This window comes from Schistocerca gregaria, chromosome 3, assembly GCF_023897955.1.
Source record: "Schistocerca gregaria isolate iqSchGreg1 chromosome 3, iqSchGreg1.2, whole genome shotgun sequence".
NCBI classification, from domain to species: domain Eukaryota; kingdom Metazoa; phylum Arthropoda; class Insecta; order Orthoptera; family Acrididae; genus Schistocerca; species Schistocerca gregaria.
The window spans coordinates 382558203-382576225 of NC_064922.1; the positions used below are offsets into that span (position 1 = coordinate 382558203).

At 39.4% G+C, this 18023-nt stretch overlaps 1 protein-coding gene across 1 annotated transcript in view; it reads right to left on the minus strand.

Annotated features, from left to right (window-relative positions):
• Positions 1-18023, minus strand: part of LOC126355021 (85/88 kDa calcium-independent phospholipase A2-like) — a 188329-nt gene that overhangs the window by 41434 nt on the left and 128872 nt on the right. The window contains exon 9 of the mRNA XM_050005165.1: positions 14237-14422. Within this exon, the coding sequence (XP_049861122.1) occupies positions 14237-14422 (186 nt within the window). The remainder of the gene's footprint in view (positions 1-14236; positions 14423-18023) is intronic.

Below are 18023 nucleotides of genomic sequence, written 5' to 3' on the forward strand. Positions count from 1 at the left end.
GCATAGGAGGACCCCACAGCCAAGAGCAAAGTAGACCTACCTGTGGCACAACACACAGCTTGACATAAGATCGTTGATTTCAATGACTGTTTCACTATCCGAGCCATTTGCATCCTCCCCTTCACCACTAGCTTTACTGAACTTCGCACATGGAAATTATCCTTACAGCAAAGTCTCTGATCCCATATCTATCCCAGCCTGAACATACAGTAACATGCTGTCACCACTCCCTCCACCAACAGTTCCCATCCTCTCTGTTGTATCGCCTCCTACTCATTCTTGTCTCCCAAACTCTTTGTTTGCCACCCTCTACCAATGCACACTTCAATCTTTCCCAGCTACTCTCCTTTTTGGTACTTTTTCCCCCACATTCTTGCCCCATAACCTCCAGAGGCTGTGTCTGCTGGCACTATTTCCCTGCACATTCTGCCAAATTACGCTCTTCTCCCCTCCACCCGTACAATGCTATCCCTTCCCCATCCCTGCCCCCTCCAGACTGCTGCTTCCATTCCACATGATAGCTGCATTCTGGTCCAAGCTGCTGGAGTTGGAGGTCATGTGTGCATGAGGTGTGCTTGCTTGTGTGGCTTGTGTGAATGAATGGCGTGTGTTTCTCTTTCTCTTTCTCTTTCTGATGAAGGCTGTGGCTGAAATCTTGTGTGTTCTTATGTGTTAATGTATTTTATTTGTGCCTGTCTGCAACTAAAAGTCTCATCTTTACAGTAAGTAGCAATCTATTTTTTCCTACATTCATGATGTATGTCATAGAGGAATCAGTAAAAAAAGCAAAAGAAAAATTTGGAGAAGGAATTGAAGTTAAGGTAAAAAAAAAAAACTAAGGTTTGCCAATGACATCATAATTCTGTCACAGACATGTAATGGGACATCCTTCTCTAGTATTACTTTTCCTCAACAGTAGTTGTCGATATCAGTATTATTTTTCGGTTTTTGAGTAGGTTACCTCAGTTGCTTTCCTGAGAACTTGCATATAATTTTATATACAGTATGATTCAGGGAGAGCGTAAGGGAACAAATGGCAAGAACGGGGAAAGAAATACATTAGAAGAAAAATGGGTAGCTTCGAGGAATGAAGTAGTGAAGGCAGTAGAGAAACAAGTACGTAAAAAGACGATGGCTAGTAGAAATCCTTGGGTAACAGAAGAAATATTGAATTTAATTGATGAAAGGAGAAAATATAAATATGCAGTAAATGAAGCAGGCAAAAAGGAATACAAACGTCTCAAAAATGAGATCGACAGGAAGTGCAAAATGGCTAGGCAGGGATGGCTAGAGGACAAATGTAAGGATGTAGAGGCTTATCTCACTAGGGGTAAGATAGATACTGCCTACAGGAAAATTAAAGAGACCTTTGGAGAAAAGAGAACCACTTGTATGAATATCAAGAGCTCAGATGGAAACCCAGTTCTAACCAAAGAGGGGAAAGCAGAAAGGTGGAAGGAGTATATAAAGGGTCTATACAAGGGAGATGTACTTGAGGACAATGTTATGGAAATGGAAGAGGATGTAGATAAAGATGAAATGGGAAATATGATACTGCGTGAAGAGTTCGACAGAGCACTGAAAGACCAGAGTCGAAACAAGGCCCCAGAAGTAGACAACATTCCATTGGAACTACTGACAGCCTTGGGAGAGCCAGTCCTGACAAAACTCTACCATCTGGTGAGCAAGATGTACGAGACAGGCGAAATACCCTCAGACTTCGAGAAGAATATAATAATTCCAATCCCAAAGGAAGCAGGTGCTGACAGATGTGAAAATTACTGAACTATCAGCTTAATAAGTCACGACTGCAAAATACTAACACGAATTCTTTACAGACGAATGAAAAAACTAGTAGAAGCTGACCTTGGGGAAGATCAGTTCGGATTCCATAGAAATATTGGAACACGTGAGGCTACACTGACCCTACGACTTATCTTAGAAGCTAGATTAAGGAAAAGCAAACCTAAGTTTCTAGCATTTGTAGACTTAGAGAAAGCTTTTGACAATGTTGACTGGAATACTCTCTTTCAAATTCTGAAGGTGGCAGGGGTCAAATATAGGGAGCAAAAGGCTATTTACAATTTGTATATAAACCAAATGGCAGTTATAAGAGTTGAGGGGCATGAAAGGGAAGCAGTGGTTGGGAAGGGAGTGAGACAGGGTTGTAGCCTAACTCTGAGGTTAGTGTCTTGAAGGGAAGATATAAGATGAACATCAACAAAATCAAAACTAGGATAATGGAATGTAGCCGAATTAAGTCGGGTGATGTTGAGGGTATTAGATTAGGAAATTAGACACTTAAAGTAGTAAGGGAGTTTTGCTATTTGGGGAGCAAAATAACTGATGATGGTCGAAGTAGAGAGGATATAAAATGTAGACTGGCAAATGGCAAGGAAAGCGTTTCTGAAGAAGAGAAATTTGTTAATATCGAGTATAGATTTAAATGTCAGGAAGTCGTTTCTGGAAGTATTTGTATGGAGTGTAACCATGTATGGAAGTTAAACGTGGACGATAAATAGTTTAGACAAAAAGAGAATAGATGCTTTTGAAATGTGTTGCTACAGAAGAAAGCAGAGGATTAGATGGGTAGATCACATAACTAATGAGGAGGTGTTGAATAGGATTGGGGAGAAGAGAAGTTTGTGGCACAACTTGACTAGAAGAAGAGATCGGTTGGTAGGACATGTTCTGAGGCATCAAGGGATTACCAATTTAGTATTGGAGGGCAGGGTGGAGGGTAAAAATTGTAGAGAGAGACCAAGAGAGAAATATACCAAGCAGATTCTGAAGGATGTAGGTTGCAGTAAGAACTGGGAGATGAAGAAGCTTGCACAGGATACAGTAGCATGGAGAGCTGCATCAAACCAGTCTCAGGGCTGAAGACAACAACAACAACAACAACAACAACAGTATGTTATATTTCAAGCTAAAACTTATCAAAAGGAACTACTTTATAAAATATTTTGGTTTCAATGTTATAATTGATACATGCTAGTTCTGAAAGTATAGTTCATTTCCTTTTTTTTTTTTAACATTTGAAATTATTTATTATTTGCGCACTTCTTCCTTTTCCGTTTACTATGTTTATTTCTATATTCATTTATGAAATGATAATTAAAATTGATAATGTACTGAAAACTAGTAGGAATTCATTTGTTAAGGAAAGATGTAAACCATATGGAGTATTGTTTTTTCCACAGAGTGTGAGAGTTGTGAGCTTGCCTGTGATGTGATCAGATGTATTTTTGTATAATAGGTGCGAACAATGTAATTTTGTCTTTGTTAATGTGAAAAATCAAAATACTGTATGATATACTATAATTTAAGAAAGTCAGTGGAAAATATATTTACATACAAAATCCTGCAACAGCAATCTTCCAGTTTATCTAGTTCAACCAACAGTGAGGACCTGATGTTAAATTTTCAACTTCAAGAATCAGACCCCTACACAAAAAGAACCTGAGCCATCTCAACATGCCAAGCTAAGTAAACTTGGAAGTTTACTGTAATCTTTGCTCTTCTCAAATCTCCATAAAATACTGCTTATTAATTCCTTGGACTGGGCATTGTTTAATGTGGACATTAGATGGAAGAAGTAAGGAGAGGGGGAATTATAGGCAGGAAAGGACTTGGAAGTGCAGCTGAACAGAATGATCAATGAGGATAGAAGAATGACATTAACAAAACCAAAACAATGGTAATGGAACGTAGTCGAATGAAATCAGACGATCAGAGGGAATTAGATTACAAAATGAGATTCTAAAGGTAGTAGGTGAGTTTTGCTATATGGGCTGTAAAATAGCTCATGATGGGTGAAGTAGAGAGGATATAAAATCTAGATTGACAATGGCAAGGAAAGTGATTCTGAAATACAGAAATCTGTTAATCAACAATATAAATTTAAGTGTTAGGAAGCCTTCTCGGAAGGTATTTGCTTGGAATGTACCATGGTGTGGAAGTGAAACGTGGACACTAAACAATTCAGTCAAGAAGGTAACAAACTTTTAAAATGTGATACTGCAGAACAATGCTGAAGATTATATAGGTAGATCACATAAATAATAAGGAGGCACTGAATAGAATTTGGGAGAAAAGAAATATGTGACTTAACTTGACTAAAAGAAGGGATCAGTCAATAGGATACATTCCGAAACATCAAGGAATCATCAGCTTAATATTGGAAGGAAGTGTGAGAGGGGAGAGAGGGGTGGGTGGGTGGGGGTGGGATGTAATAATTACAGAAGGAGGCTAGGAGATAAGTACAGAAGCAGGTTCACATGGATGTGGGTTGCAGTAGTTATTCGGAGATAAAGTAGCTTGCACAGGACGGAGTGCTGCATAATCCAATCCTCCGACTGAAGACCACAACAATGAGACAGTAGAAAATGTAGTTGAGATGGAAGGCAAGAATTCAGTAGCAGGCAAACAAAAGGAAGGGAAAACAGGAGGTGAACATGTACTGGGGGGGGGGACAAAAAGGGTCAACCTGGTACAATTTTGCAGACAGCAGTATTTAAACATTGCTCACACTTCGTTTAAGAATTATGGAAGGAGGTTATGTTTGTGGAAAAGAGCTGGAGACACTGGAAGGTTTCTGATAGATTATATAATGTTGACGGAGAGATTTTGAACTGCAAAATTTTTCCAGAGGCACATGTGGACTCTGAAATTGCTGAGAGTTCGAAGGAATCACTGAGCAATGACTGGCTGAAAATAGGGGAGAAGAATGCAACAGAAGATGGATTAGTAGCTTCCAGAGATGAAATGACGAAATAAGGAAAAAGGCAAGGTCCAGCAACAATCCTTGGACAACACATGAGATGCTGAATATATAAAATTATGAAATACAATTGCTGGTCAGTACCTGCCTTTTAAAGAAATGTTGGTACTGACAATAGACATGTATAAAAGTATACACATTATCCAAATTTTTGAAACAAACAGTTCCTTCCTTTGGAAGGAGAAAGGTATGGATGGGGAAGGTTAATAAAGGCAACTCAGACCCAAAAATGAGGGGGTCCTACCTGTAGTGATCACGTGAGGAATACTTGTAAGTTGTGTCTGTGTCATTCAGACAGTACAACACATGAACCACTCTCACTGTTTCATTCAAGCCTCTCGCCCCTTTTTCACAAATTATGAGCGGTGACAATGCTGCTGGCCTGAGTGATGAGAGGCAAACATTCATATTTCAACATTTTAATATATTTCCGATACTTATGTAAAAGTGTTGTTTCTTCATTTCATGAGAAACTGCAGCAAACCTTCACAATGCCAGACAATGCAGTAGTTTAATTAAAGAGCAGCAATTACGATAAGCTGGCGCCATTTTATCAATATATTTTTATCAATATATTTTATTAGACCAATTAAATCATCATTTTTTGTAAACAATTTGTTAGTGCTGTACTTGTCTGTCTATCGAAAGATACAATTTGTGTTTTGTATTCCACTGATGCTAATCACTTGCTGACAACAATTTTTTGTTAAGAGAATCTGAATACACTGAAATGCAAGACACGCCTGTTGTAGGAAAAGGATTGTGTGTGGGGGTGGGGGGGTCACCATTCCTTATTTTCTGAAGAAATTTATTTATCTTATGAAACAGAGGACTACCTACTTTTATTAAGCTCCCAACTCGAGATCCATATACTTGAGTCTCAACAGGAGAAAGAGTTACAAAGAGACATAAAACAAGCAACAGTACTTACCCCGAGGAGATGAAATTACTGCCAATAGCCAGCTCTACTTCCTGCGACACTTTACCCTCATTTTCCCAACTCAAATCCAATGTCTTCCTTGATATTAAACTCCATCTCATTGAAACTCGTATCCAAAAGTCGATCCTTTTAAAACCAATCAAAACGCAATAACACCTCAACTTCAATAGCTGCCACATCAACTACTCCCTTCTCTACAGTAAAACTACAACAAATGTATCTGCTCCACACCAAATCTCTCAACGTCTATACCAACCTCCCTCAGGCTTTGTTCTTGCACACCTATCCTAAAACCAAAGGAAAAGAAAGGAAGAGTAGGGTTTAATGCCCTGTTGATGAAAAGGTGATTGGAAATTATTAGTTCTGACTGGGGATTGATAGAGAATAAAATTTGCCATGCTGTTTCAAAGAAACCAGTCCAGCATTCACCTTGAGTGATTTTGGGGAAATTGGGGATAACCAAAGTCAGAAGAGATGGAGAAGCTTTTTCCTCACCTCTGACTAACACAGTCTCTCTCTCTCTCTCTCTCTCTCTCTCTCTCTCTCTCTCTCTCTCTCTCTCTCTCTCTCTCTCTTTTTTAAAAAAAGGAGTTACACTGGCATCAAATGTTTCAATACATTACCTTAGAAAGGATATCACTCACTCAAATGAAGGCCTTTACCTGATACCCTTCCCTCACCACACATTGTCACCTTCTGCCACCCTCTAACCTCCTTAACATCTTTGTCAAGCCATATGATGTTCCCAGGCTAATATCCAACCAAGTTCATACCATATTTTTTATTGTAAAACTGTCCCATATATCCACCCTCCACCCCCTATCACTTACGCCAGAGATATCATTGGCAAATCCTACAACATCAAAGGCATAGCAACATACGAAACATCCTTGTAGTTTAACAGTTAATGTGTATTCACTGCATTGCTTTTTACCATACTAGCCCAAATATAAGCTGCACTTTTTCTTAAAAATTTGGTCACATAAATTAGGGCATGTCGTATCTGTATAACACTACAGATACAACATTTATTTTGCATCAAAGAAACTTCAACTGCAGTGACTGTCCCATACATTCAAATAGCCAAGTAACTAGCGTTTAGAAATTAATCAATGTATATGAGGCAAAAAATATATAACTGTATTTAATTATTGGCATTTCACTTAGGTGGTGATTATTTCTGTGTGCACGGTTCTGTTATTTTACATGACAGGGCAGGCACAATTTTTCCCTAATTAAAGAGTAAAATTTTATTTTCACCAATGAATAACATCAATAGAAAATCATCAACAAACTTCAGAACTCAGAACAGTTATGATGCAAACTTAAAATCCACAGGTTTTTGTAATTTGAAGAGCAAATCTATCTAATGGAGAAGCTGACAAAATGTGTGACATGGATGAATCTAACGCATGGCATCTGATTGCATTGGAGTATAAACTGCAAAACAGATGTTTCATCAAAGAACCATACAGGTGGCACAAAGCTGGAAAATATCTTGAGAGTTCTTTCCTTTACACAAGATCAGAGGAAATGTAAGGTACCTAACTCATGACAAAGAATTCAAGTAAAAGCTTTGGAAATTGCGAAGAACATACCACAGACAGTATTCTGTGGGGATATCAGATGGTGATGCAGATTTATGCACAGAAGTCGTCCCCCTATCTGAAGAAGTAGTTTATTAGCACAAAAACTGCTAAAATATTTTACCAAGACTCTCAACAACTTCCAGTGGCATGTAATGTTATACTTGTACCCTCTACACCAGATTGGCATCCCACCTTTTGGGACATGCCAAGCAACAACACAGTGGACTTCAAAGGGGCAAAAAGTGTCCCATTAAGAACAACTGGAAATGAAAAAAAATTACTTTGATATTAGCAGTTAATGCAGAGGAAGAAAAACTACTGCCTATTGCCACTCTGAAGCATATACATTTGCCTTAAGCAAATTTTTCTGAAGGTTTAGTGACCTATGCTCAAGAAAAAGCTGGATGACAACTGAATTAATGATGTACTAGCTAGCTGTTTACAATCATAGGTGTAGCACACTGCTCAGCAAGAAGTTACGCTAATGTTGTACACATTTCAGGTGACCTTATACCCGAAATGAAGAATGAATTACTTGCATCAGAGGCTGACCTACTCATTATACCTGGAGGCATGACTTCTAAACCGCAGGTGCTTGATGATATCATAACCATGCCACTGAAAGATCATTTCCAAAAACATTATTTGATTAGCTTTTACAAGGGGGTCATGCTCTCACACCATCTCATAAGATTGAAAAGCCATCAGTCAACCTTATATGTAAGTGCATTCTTCATGGCATAAAACATCACCAGAGTCTATAATCAAAATGTTGAAGAAGGGCTCTGTAGTGGCAGTGAGGGCAACATATTTTGGGGGCAGAGTGACGGAAATTCAGATAGAGATAAAACAAATATTGGTAGTGAAGTCAGTTGTGACATATGCCCAGGCAGTGACTAGCAGGATGGTATTGTGAGTAACTTATCTACAATATAACATAAAAACTGTAATTAAGAATCACCATATTGTGAACAGTTTTTGTAAATATGTACTGTGACAAATTTGCCCCCTGCCCTCTTTTTAAAATAATAATAATAATAATTTTTTGGTGCAGCTTATATTTGAGCTAATATAGTATATGGCAATGGCCATCACTAAATTAACTGAGTGCATAAACAGACACAATAGAACTGTCTGCCTTAGGTACAAATAACCTGTTACTGTGTATGCTCCCTCATGTGACTCAATGGACATGAGCAACTGCTACACCAGAAGGACCACTTCAGTCCTCCCATACATCCAACACTAGTATCCCTGAATTATGGAGATGGGAACTTGCTCTCCAACATACTGTTGCATCCTGCAACCCTCCTTGAAAACATCTACATTTTCTCCTTTCCATCTTTTTTTTTTTTTTTTAATATCCTTATCTACTGTACTATTTACATTTTTTCCTTTTTATCCTTCTCTCCCCCTCTCATATACAGGGTGTCCCAGCTATCTTGTCCATCCAAAATATCTCTGGTACAATAACAGCTATTGGAAAACGACTTTCACCGGTATCAATGTAGGGCTGAGGCCCATGAATGTACATACTTGGAAACATTCTCAAACGAAAGCATATGTGTTTTTTTAACACAAACTTATGTTTTTTTTAAAATAGACGACCTATTTTTTTTCTTCAGCAATCCATAGCATGACAAAGCACATACACAATGGCATTGATTGCATCGCAATATTCCCATTACATCCCGAGATATTAAGACGCGAAGTTGACACTTGAAACACCCGACATGCGCTGCTAGCGCACCCCCTGAGGCTCAGGCATGAACCCCATGCTGCCCGTAATCGCGATGTGATTGACACGCGTAGTCACACTTCCACAGTTATCACGAGTTCCAAAACGAATAATACGGTCTGCTGCCATCCTGCTGCGATTACGGGCAGCGTGGGGTTCACGCCTGAGACTCAGGACGTGCGCTAGCAGCGCATGTCGGGTGTTTCAAGCGTCAACTTCACGTCTCAATATCTCGGGATGTAATGGGAATATTGCAATGCAATCAACGCCATTGTGTATGTGCTTTGTCATGCTGTGGATTGCTGAAGAAAAAATATAGGAGATCCATTTAAAAAAAACAAGTTTGTGTTAAAAAACACATATGCTTTCGTTTTAGAATGTTTCCAAATATATACATTAATGGGCCCCAGCGCTGCATTGATACCGGTGAAGTCGTTTTCCAATAGCTGTTATTGTTCCAGAGATATTTTGGGTGGACAAGATACCTGGGACACCCTCTATATATCTTCTCCCCCTTCTTATCACCTGTCTCCTCCTTGGTATTAATTTCACTATCCATTCCATTTATCATTTCTCTTTCTCTCAGTCCATCTTCATTTCTCACTCTTTCTCCTACCAACTCAAGAATGAAGCTGGACCAGTGCTTACCAACATACTTTTTCACCTCCCATACTCTAAGATGGCTCCTCTTTCATGTATGTCTCATCTCATTCTCACAACTGGTGGCTCACTCTCAACTTAGGTGCTAAGTAACCTGCTGCTCCTCCTCAACCCTATACCTTTTCCCTCTCTGTGTGTTCCCTACCGCCGTTGGATAAGCAGCTGCAGCAGCAAGTTGTGTACCCCTAGCTTACTTATTTGTTACATAGTTTAATTCTTAATTTCTTTGCGTGTTTTTGGGTAATTGCATTGTTTAATTCATAAATTTCGGGCGTATTATAGTATTTGAGAGTTGTAGCATCACGCTTTAGTGTTTACTTCGTAGATTCTTACTTAAATTGCGTGCGAGTTTCGTATAGGAGGTGTAATTTCGAGTTTTAGTTACTGTAATCGTAAATTCAGGCAGATTGTAGTGCAGTCGTTAGGCATTTGTACAGGTTAGTTAATACATTCTTTGCATGTTTCGCTTGCGTTATCTAGGCACAGACTCATGTTTCAGTAACTGTTGTTCAACATCAATTAGAATGGACAGGGACTGCAATTGCTGTGTTCGGATGAGGGCTGAGTTGGCATCCCTCCGCTCACAGCTGCAAGCGGCGCTGACCTCGGTCGCGCAGCTGGAGGCTGTTGCCAATGGGCACCACTGTGGGGAGCTGGACTTGGGTATCACAAGGATGTCAACCTCATCCCGTCTGTCCCCAGACCGGTCTGCTGCTGTGGTTGCCCCGGTTGCTGCCTGCAGTGGGGCTGAGCCCTCGCCTGTGGTTGATTGGGAGGTCGTTCCAAGGCATGGCAGGCAGCGAAAGACGTCCCCAGAGGCTGATCAGAAAGCCTCCCCGGTGCGTCTGACAAACAGGTTTCAGGCACTGTCTCTGGCTGAGCCAGATGCAGCTGCCTGCCCTGTTTCAGAGGATCATTCTCAGTGTTCAAGGTCCAGGCAATCGCAGAGGGTGGGGTTATTGGTAGTTGGGAGCTCCAATGTAAGGCGCGTAATGGGGCCCCTTAGGGATATGGCAGCTAAGGAGGGGAAGAACTCCAGTGTGCACTCTGTGTGCATTCTGTGAGGAGTCATTCCTGATGTGGAAAGGGTCCTTCCGGATGCCATGAAGAGCACAAGGGGCAGCCAGCTGCAGGTGGTGGCACATGTCGGCACTAATGACGTGTGTCGCTTTGGATGTGAGGAAATTCTCTCTGTATTCCAGCGGCTATCTGCTCTGGTGAAGGCTACCGGTCTTGCTTACGAGATGAAGGCAGAGCTCACCATCTGCAGCATAGTCGGCAGAACCGACTGTGGACCTTTGGTGCAGAGCCAGGTGGAGGGTCTGAATCAGAGGCTCAGACGGTTTTGCGACCGTGTTGGCTGCAGATTCCTTGACTTGCGCCATACGGTGGTGGGGTTTCGGGTTCCATTGAATAGGTCAAGAGTTCACTACACTCAACTGGCGGCTACATGGGTAGCGGAGGCTGTGTGGCATGGACTGGGCAGTTTTTTAGGTTAGAAGGCCTCGGGAAAGTACGGGGTGGGCTGCAATCTCAAAGGGGGCATGGTAAATACAGGACGTGCTTGGATCAAGGAACAGTCGGAATTGTAGTTGTAAATTGTTGTAGTTATGCTGGGAAAGTCCCTGAGCTTCAAGCGCTAATAGAAAGCACAGAAGCTGTAATCGTTATAGGTACAGAAAGCTGGCTAAAGCCTGAAATAAGTACAGCAGAAATTTTTACGAAGTCTCAGATGGTGTTCAGGAAAGATAGATTAGGCACAATTGGTGGTGGAGTATTTGTGTCTGTCAGTAGCGGTTTATCTTGTAGTGAGGTAGAAGTAGATACTCTGTGCGAATTGGTATGGGTGGAGGTTATACTTAACAGCCGAACTAAGTTAATAATTGGCTCCTTCTACCGAACCCCAGACTCCGATGATACAGTTGCGGAACAGTTCAGAGAAAATTTGAGTCTCACAACAAATAAATACCCCACTCATACGGTTAAAGTTGGCAAAAATACTTGTTCATAACCAGTGGTAGGCAGAAAACATCTTCCGAGATTGTCCCAAATGCTTTCTCCGAAAATTATTTCGAGCAGTTAGTCCACGAACCCATGCGAATTGTAAATGGTTGTGAAAACATACTTGACCTCTTAGCCACAAACAATCCAGAGCTGATAGAGAGCATCATGACTGATACAGGGATTAGTGATCACAAGGTCGTTGTAGCTAGGCTCAATACAGTTTCTTCCAAATCCACCAAAAACAAACGCAAAATAATTTTATTTAAAAAAGTGGATAAAGTGTCACTAGAAGCCTTCCTAAGAGACAATATCCATTCCTTCCGAACTGACTATGCAAATGTAGACGAGATGTGGCTCAAATTCAAAGATATAGTAGCAACAGCAATTGAGAGATTCATACCTCATAAATTGGTAAGAGATGGAACGGATCCCCCGTGGTACACAAAACAGGTCCGAACGCTGTTGCAGAGACAACGGAAAAAGCATGCGAAGTTCAGAAGAACGCGAAATCCCGAAGATTGGCCAAAATTTACAGACGCGCAAAATTTGGCACGGACTTCAATGTGAGATGCCTTTAATAGGTTCCACAACGAAACATTGTCTCGAAATTTGGTAGAAAATCTGAAGAAATTCTGGTCGTATGTAAAGTAAACAAGCGGCAAGATGCAGTCAATACCTTCGCTGCGCAGTGCCGATGTTACTATTACTGACGACTGTGCCACTAAAGTGGAGTTATTGAACGCAGTTTTCCGAAATTCCTTCACCAAGGAAGACGAATGGAATATTCCAGAATTTGAAACACGAACAGCTGCTAGCATGAGTTTCTTAGAAGTAGATACCTTAGGGGTTGCGAAGCAACTCAAATCGCTTGATACGGGCAAGTCTTCAGGTCCAGATTGTATACCGATTAGGTTCCTTTCAGATTATGCTGATACAATAACACCCTACTTAGCACTCATATACAACCGCTCACTCATCGATAGATCTGTACCTACAGATTGGAAAATTGCGCAGGTCGCACCAGTGTTTAAGAAGGGTAGTAGGAGTAATCCATCTAACTACAGACCTATATCATTGACGTCGGTTTGCAGTAGGGTTTTATGAATCACCCCGAAGGAAACGATCTATTGATACGTAATCAGCACGGTTTCAGAAAACAGCGCTCTTATGCAACGCAGCTAGCTCTTTATTTGCATGAAGTAATGGCCGCTATCGACAGGGGATCTCAAGTTGATTCCGTATTTCTAGATTTCCGGAAAGCTTTTGACACAGTTCCTCACAAGCGACTTCTAAGCAAGCTGCGGGCCTATGGGGTATCATCTCAGTTGTACGACTGGATTCATGATTTCCTGTCAGGAAGGTGGCAGTTCATAGTAATAGACGGAAAATCATCGAGTAAAACTGAAGTGATATCAGGTGTTCGCCAGGGAAGCGTCCTGGGACCTCTACTGTTCCTGATCTATATAAATGACCTGGGTGACAATCTGAGCAGTTCTCTTAGGTTGTTCGCAGATGATGCTGTAATTTACCGTCTAGTAAGGTCATCCAAAGACCAGTATCAGTTGCAAAGCGATTTAAAAAAGATTGCTGTATGGTGTGGCAGTTGGCAGTTGACGCTAAATAACGAAGAGTGTGAGGTGATCCACATGAGTTCCAAAAGAAATCCATTGGAATTTGATTACTCGATAAATAGTACAATTCTCAAGGCTGTCAATTCAACTAAGTACCTGTGTGTTAAAATTACGAACCACATAGATAATATTGTGGGGAAGGCGAGCCAAAGGTTGCATTTCATTGGCAGGACACTTAGAAGATGCAACAAGTCCACTAAAGAGACAGCTTACACTACACTCGTTCGTCCACTGTTAGAATTTTGCTGCGCGGTGTGGGATCCTTACCAGGTGGGATTGACGGAGGACATCGAAAGGGTGCAAAAAATGGCAGCTTGTTTTGTATTATCACATAATAGGGGAGAGAGTGTGGCAGATATGATACGCGAATTGGGATGGAAGTCATTACAGCAAAGATGTTTTTCGTCGCGGCGAGATCTTTTTACGAAATTTCAGTCACCAACTTACTCTTCCGAATGCAAAAATATTTTGTTGAGCCCAATCTACATAGGTAGGAATGATCATCAAAATAAAATACGAGAAATCAGAGCTCAAACAGAAAGGTTTAGGTGTTCGTTTTTCCCGCGCGCTGTTAGGGAGTGGAATGGTAGAGAGATAGTATGATTGTGGTTCGATGAACCCTCTGCCAAGCACTTAAATGTGACTTGCAGAGTAGTCATGTAGATGTAGAAACTAACAGGTCTGAAAGCTTGGAATTGTTCTTTCACTTTCAAAAATGTCTAACAGCAATCCTGGAATTTCACTTCCTGAGAATAAATACTGGACAGCCAATCCGTTTCCTTAACATTTTACCATTAACTGAGAATCAAATTTATTGAAACACAAACAGTTCACAAGCAAAAAAATCAAAAAGTTACCCTCTGCTAAAATATAGCAACTGACACAACTAACCTGAAGTATGATGGTGCTGCTCCAGTTGCACGTGCTGCCATCCACACGAGTTGTTCTTCAGGTATTGGAGGAGCCAAGAAGAAGCCTGTATGTTGAACACCCAGAATACTGCTTGGAGACTCATAATTTCGGAAGATATGAAGATCGACTGGCTTTCTATCTGCCAAAACACCCGTAATGAAGAGTCTGTAACCATCCAGAGAAAGATTTTGTTTTCGGAATTTCTGTCTGAAAAACTGGGCTACATGGACAAAATAAGTAGAAAATACTTTTTATTTTTTATGTCATTGTCATATTATATTTAACCTCACAATGTTTACTTATTTCTAAAATTGAGTTTTATTATTCAATTGGCAGTAATGCACTCGTTATTTATTTCATTTATTAGGAAGTCAGAGATGTGCTCTCCTCTGAAATAAAATGACATACTACAGTCCCTGAAAATACTACTGTTACTTTTCTTTACTGGTACATAAAAAATTGAATCCAAAATATAGATATTAAGGAAAAAAGTGCTTGGATGTAGAAAAAGGAGAATGCAGAGATGTAATAGGAGTTTAAGAAAACCAACTGATTTAATACAATCCATAGTTTTTTCCCTAACAACATAGATACTTTATTTCCTTAATTTCATCTGTATGGTATAATTATTTCATAGGTATGTTGTACAAGCCACAAACACAAACACGACACAATATAAAAAGTATTGTATGTCTCAGCATAGTTAATATGGGTAGCAGCTGACAAGAAAGTAAACATGAATTATGTATCACTTCAAACAGATCTTATAAAAGACATATTATTATTATTATTATTATTATTATTATTATTATTATCGCGGATAATTCTTAAATCTCCTTTAATTTTTTCTCAGACAAAAGTTGGGAAGTGAGGACTTCTTCTTAATGTACTCACTTCAACTGTTGCTTGCAAAATAGTTGATTGTATGTATATTGTGCTCTACATACTTTCTCATTTACTGAATAATAATAATAATCTTTTTTGCTAAATACCCATGCAATCATTTTCAGAATTCCTTTGCGAAGAATAGATTAATTTTGTTGTTGGAGTTCTACGTAACAAATCAATATATCAGGACTGTGCACACACTGTTTGACAGCACAATGACCAATAACTTTTTGTTTTGTGTACATAAAAAATTGAACCTGTGCACTCTTTTTTATGAAGTCCCATTCAATACTCATTACCTCTTTTGTGTGGAAATCATAACAGCATTTTCACAATCAAGATGCTTTTAAACAATGATGTGCAACAGCTACCAGAGCATCATCCATCACAAAGCATAGATAAAGAGCGATGGTACAGAAAGTGCAATGAAGCTGATGAAATACAATATATGATCATAAATTCCAATTTGATACATGTTAATGTAGTAATTGCATCATGTCTTCGCAATTGTGATGTGCCTTTTCTGAAGCAACCCCCTCTTAATGCATTGCATTCTTTTTAGCAGCTTTAGTATTTCTTTCACTTTTTATTCTGCTAGTAAGGAAGGATATATTACACACTGAATAAGCACTGACAATGTCTATAAGGGACAGTCAAAGGAAATGAGACAGATGAAAAAGTAAGTAAGCTGCTTATTATCTCAAACGCAATCACTCTGACTGTTAACACATTTATCCCAAGTGAGACAACATGGCCAATGTCATGGAAAAATATTTTCCGTTGCCTACAGAACCAACTGTATACAGGTGCATACACCTTCATCCAAATCAAATCAACAGCCACAAATGTGTTTCTTCAGGACACAAAGAATATGGAAACTGCATGGAGAGATCAGGAATGTATGGAGGATGTGTACGGGCTTCCTAGCGAAATTTTTCCAGCATAGTCAAAACAATCTGGGCAACTTGTGCTCGCCTGTTCCATCGGCAATTGCAAACATGTTTCATTAAGGCACTGACCATCTTGTCTCACACTGGGATGAAAGTGTTAAGAGTTAGTTCACTGCTTTTCAAATAATAAACAGTTAACTAACTTTTTTCCGTGTATCATGTTTTCATTTCACTGCCCTTTTATAATGCATTCTTATCCTCTAAAAAATTTATAAATACGTGGTATGCTATTACTAAAAAAAATCTTTAGATTGGGAGTAGCGTTTAGCAATCTACATGCACAGTTAATGAGTGGGATGCACAGTTCATATGCATATAGTGCATAACAGGAAAGAAAAGAGGGGGAAAGCTGTACATGTTTTAATACTAATTTCCACAAAGCTATGTACTTTCCAAATTGAATTTGCAGTTTTCGGAATGCAACTGTGAGACAGACAAAATGTAATGTCAGCAGGTTTGGAGACTGAAAAATATCTTTGGTTTTGTTCTGTCACAGCACTCTTTGCTAGTATAAAATGGATTCCATTTAATGGCACTATTAGATGACAGTCAAAACATAAAAACCAAGTGAAAAACTTCCATTCTCAGGCTAGATATGACATTATCCATTGTTTGGCTATTCCATCAGTACCATAAAACTTCAATTTATCTAGCAGAATACTGTGAGTCACAATACCTTAGCAATTGCCTACAAATTCAACAGCAGAAAATCAACAAAGAGACAAGATCAAAGTGAAAAATTCAGTAGCATCTCGAGGATTTGCAATAAACTTACTTCACAATCTACTCTATGGTCAACAGCAAGGCTGGATTCGATGATGATTAAGATATCACAGGCCGATATAAGAACACACATAAATATCAACATAACAGCACACAACATTGTGCAATTAAACACGCATAACAGCAAGATCAGATGCGCACACTCCACTGCATGCAGTTAGTTAGTTTCATATTACACGGATCATCAACTCCTTAAACAGATGTCTATAAGATGATCGTAAGTGAGCAGCACAAATTATTCTTATTTTTATTCTTATACAGGGTCCGACAGTCAAATCTGTATTTTTTTTTGTGCGTGTAAAATAAACATGGATGTAGATTTCAAAATTTTATTCATACAATCATATCCTACGTTAAAGAGCATTTAAGAAACATAAACATATTTTTTTCATTATTTGAAAATAACATCAACAAGATGGCAGCCTTCTCAATCATGGCATTCTCGCAGGCAATTTCCGAAGCTGTCCATCACATGACGGAGCATACCCTGAAGAATTCTCTCGATTTCCAGCCGGATTCTTGCTTTGAGATCACCAATGTTATGAGATCTTTCTTCATACACTTTGGTCATAAGGTAACCCCATAAGAAAAAAATCACAAGCTGTAAGGTCAGGTGAACGGAGGGTGCAAGCAAACGCTCCATTCTTGGAAATCACCCGGATAGGAAAAACTTCGTTGAGAACATTAATGCTCACACGGTCTTGTCATATATAGGTAACAGAATTACAACAGTTTATGGAAGTTTCTATAATAAAATGGAACTATATTTACACATCAGTTATTCATTAATTGTACACCCACCAGCTTTCCCCTCATGTGAAAATCTGGTTGAAAGCTTCCAATTTTTTGTGTAGTCATAGCATTTTTTAAAATAATGCTTAAATTGCCATTTTCTGTGTTCTGAGTGAAATTTGCTTTTGTAAGTGTTGCCATCTTTCTCGGGTTTTGTTTATAGTTGCTTTTTGTTCCACTGTAAGTATGTCGACGTCAGGTGGGCGCATGAGAAAGCACGTTGGGGAAGGGGGGGGGAGGCAAGAGAGAGAGAGTTTTCTTTTTTTTTAATTTTGTCATCGTTGCTATATACTGGGATATTTGTATATTATATTACCAATTAGTGTAAATAATGAGTGGTTAGTCATATACAC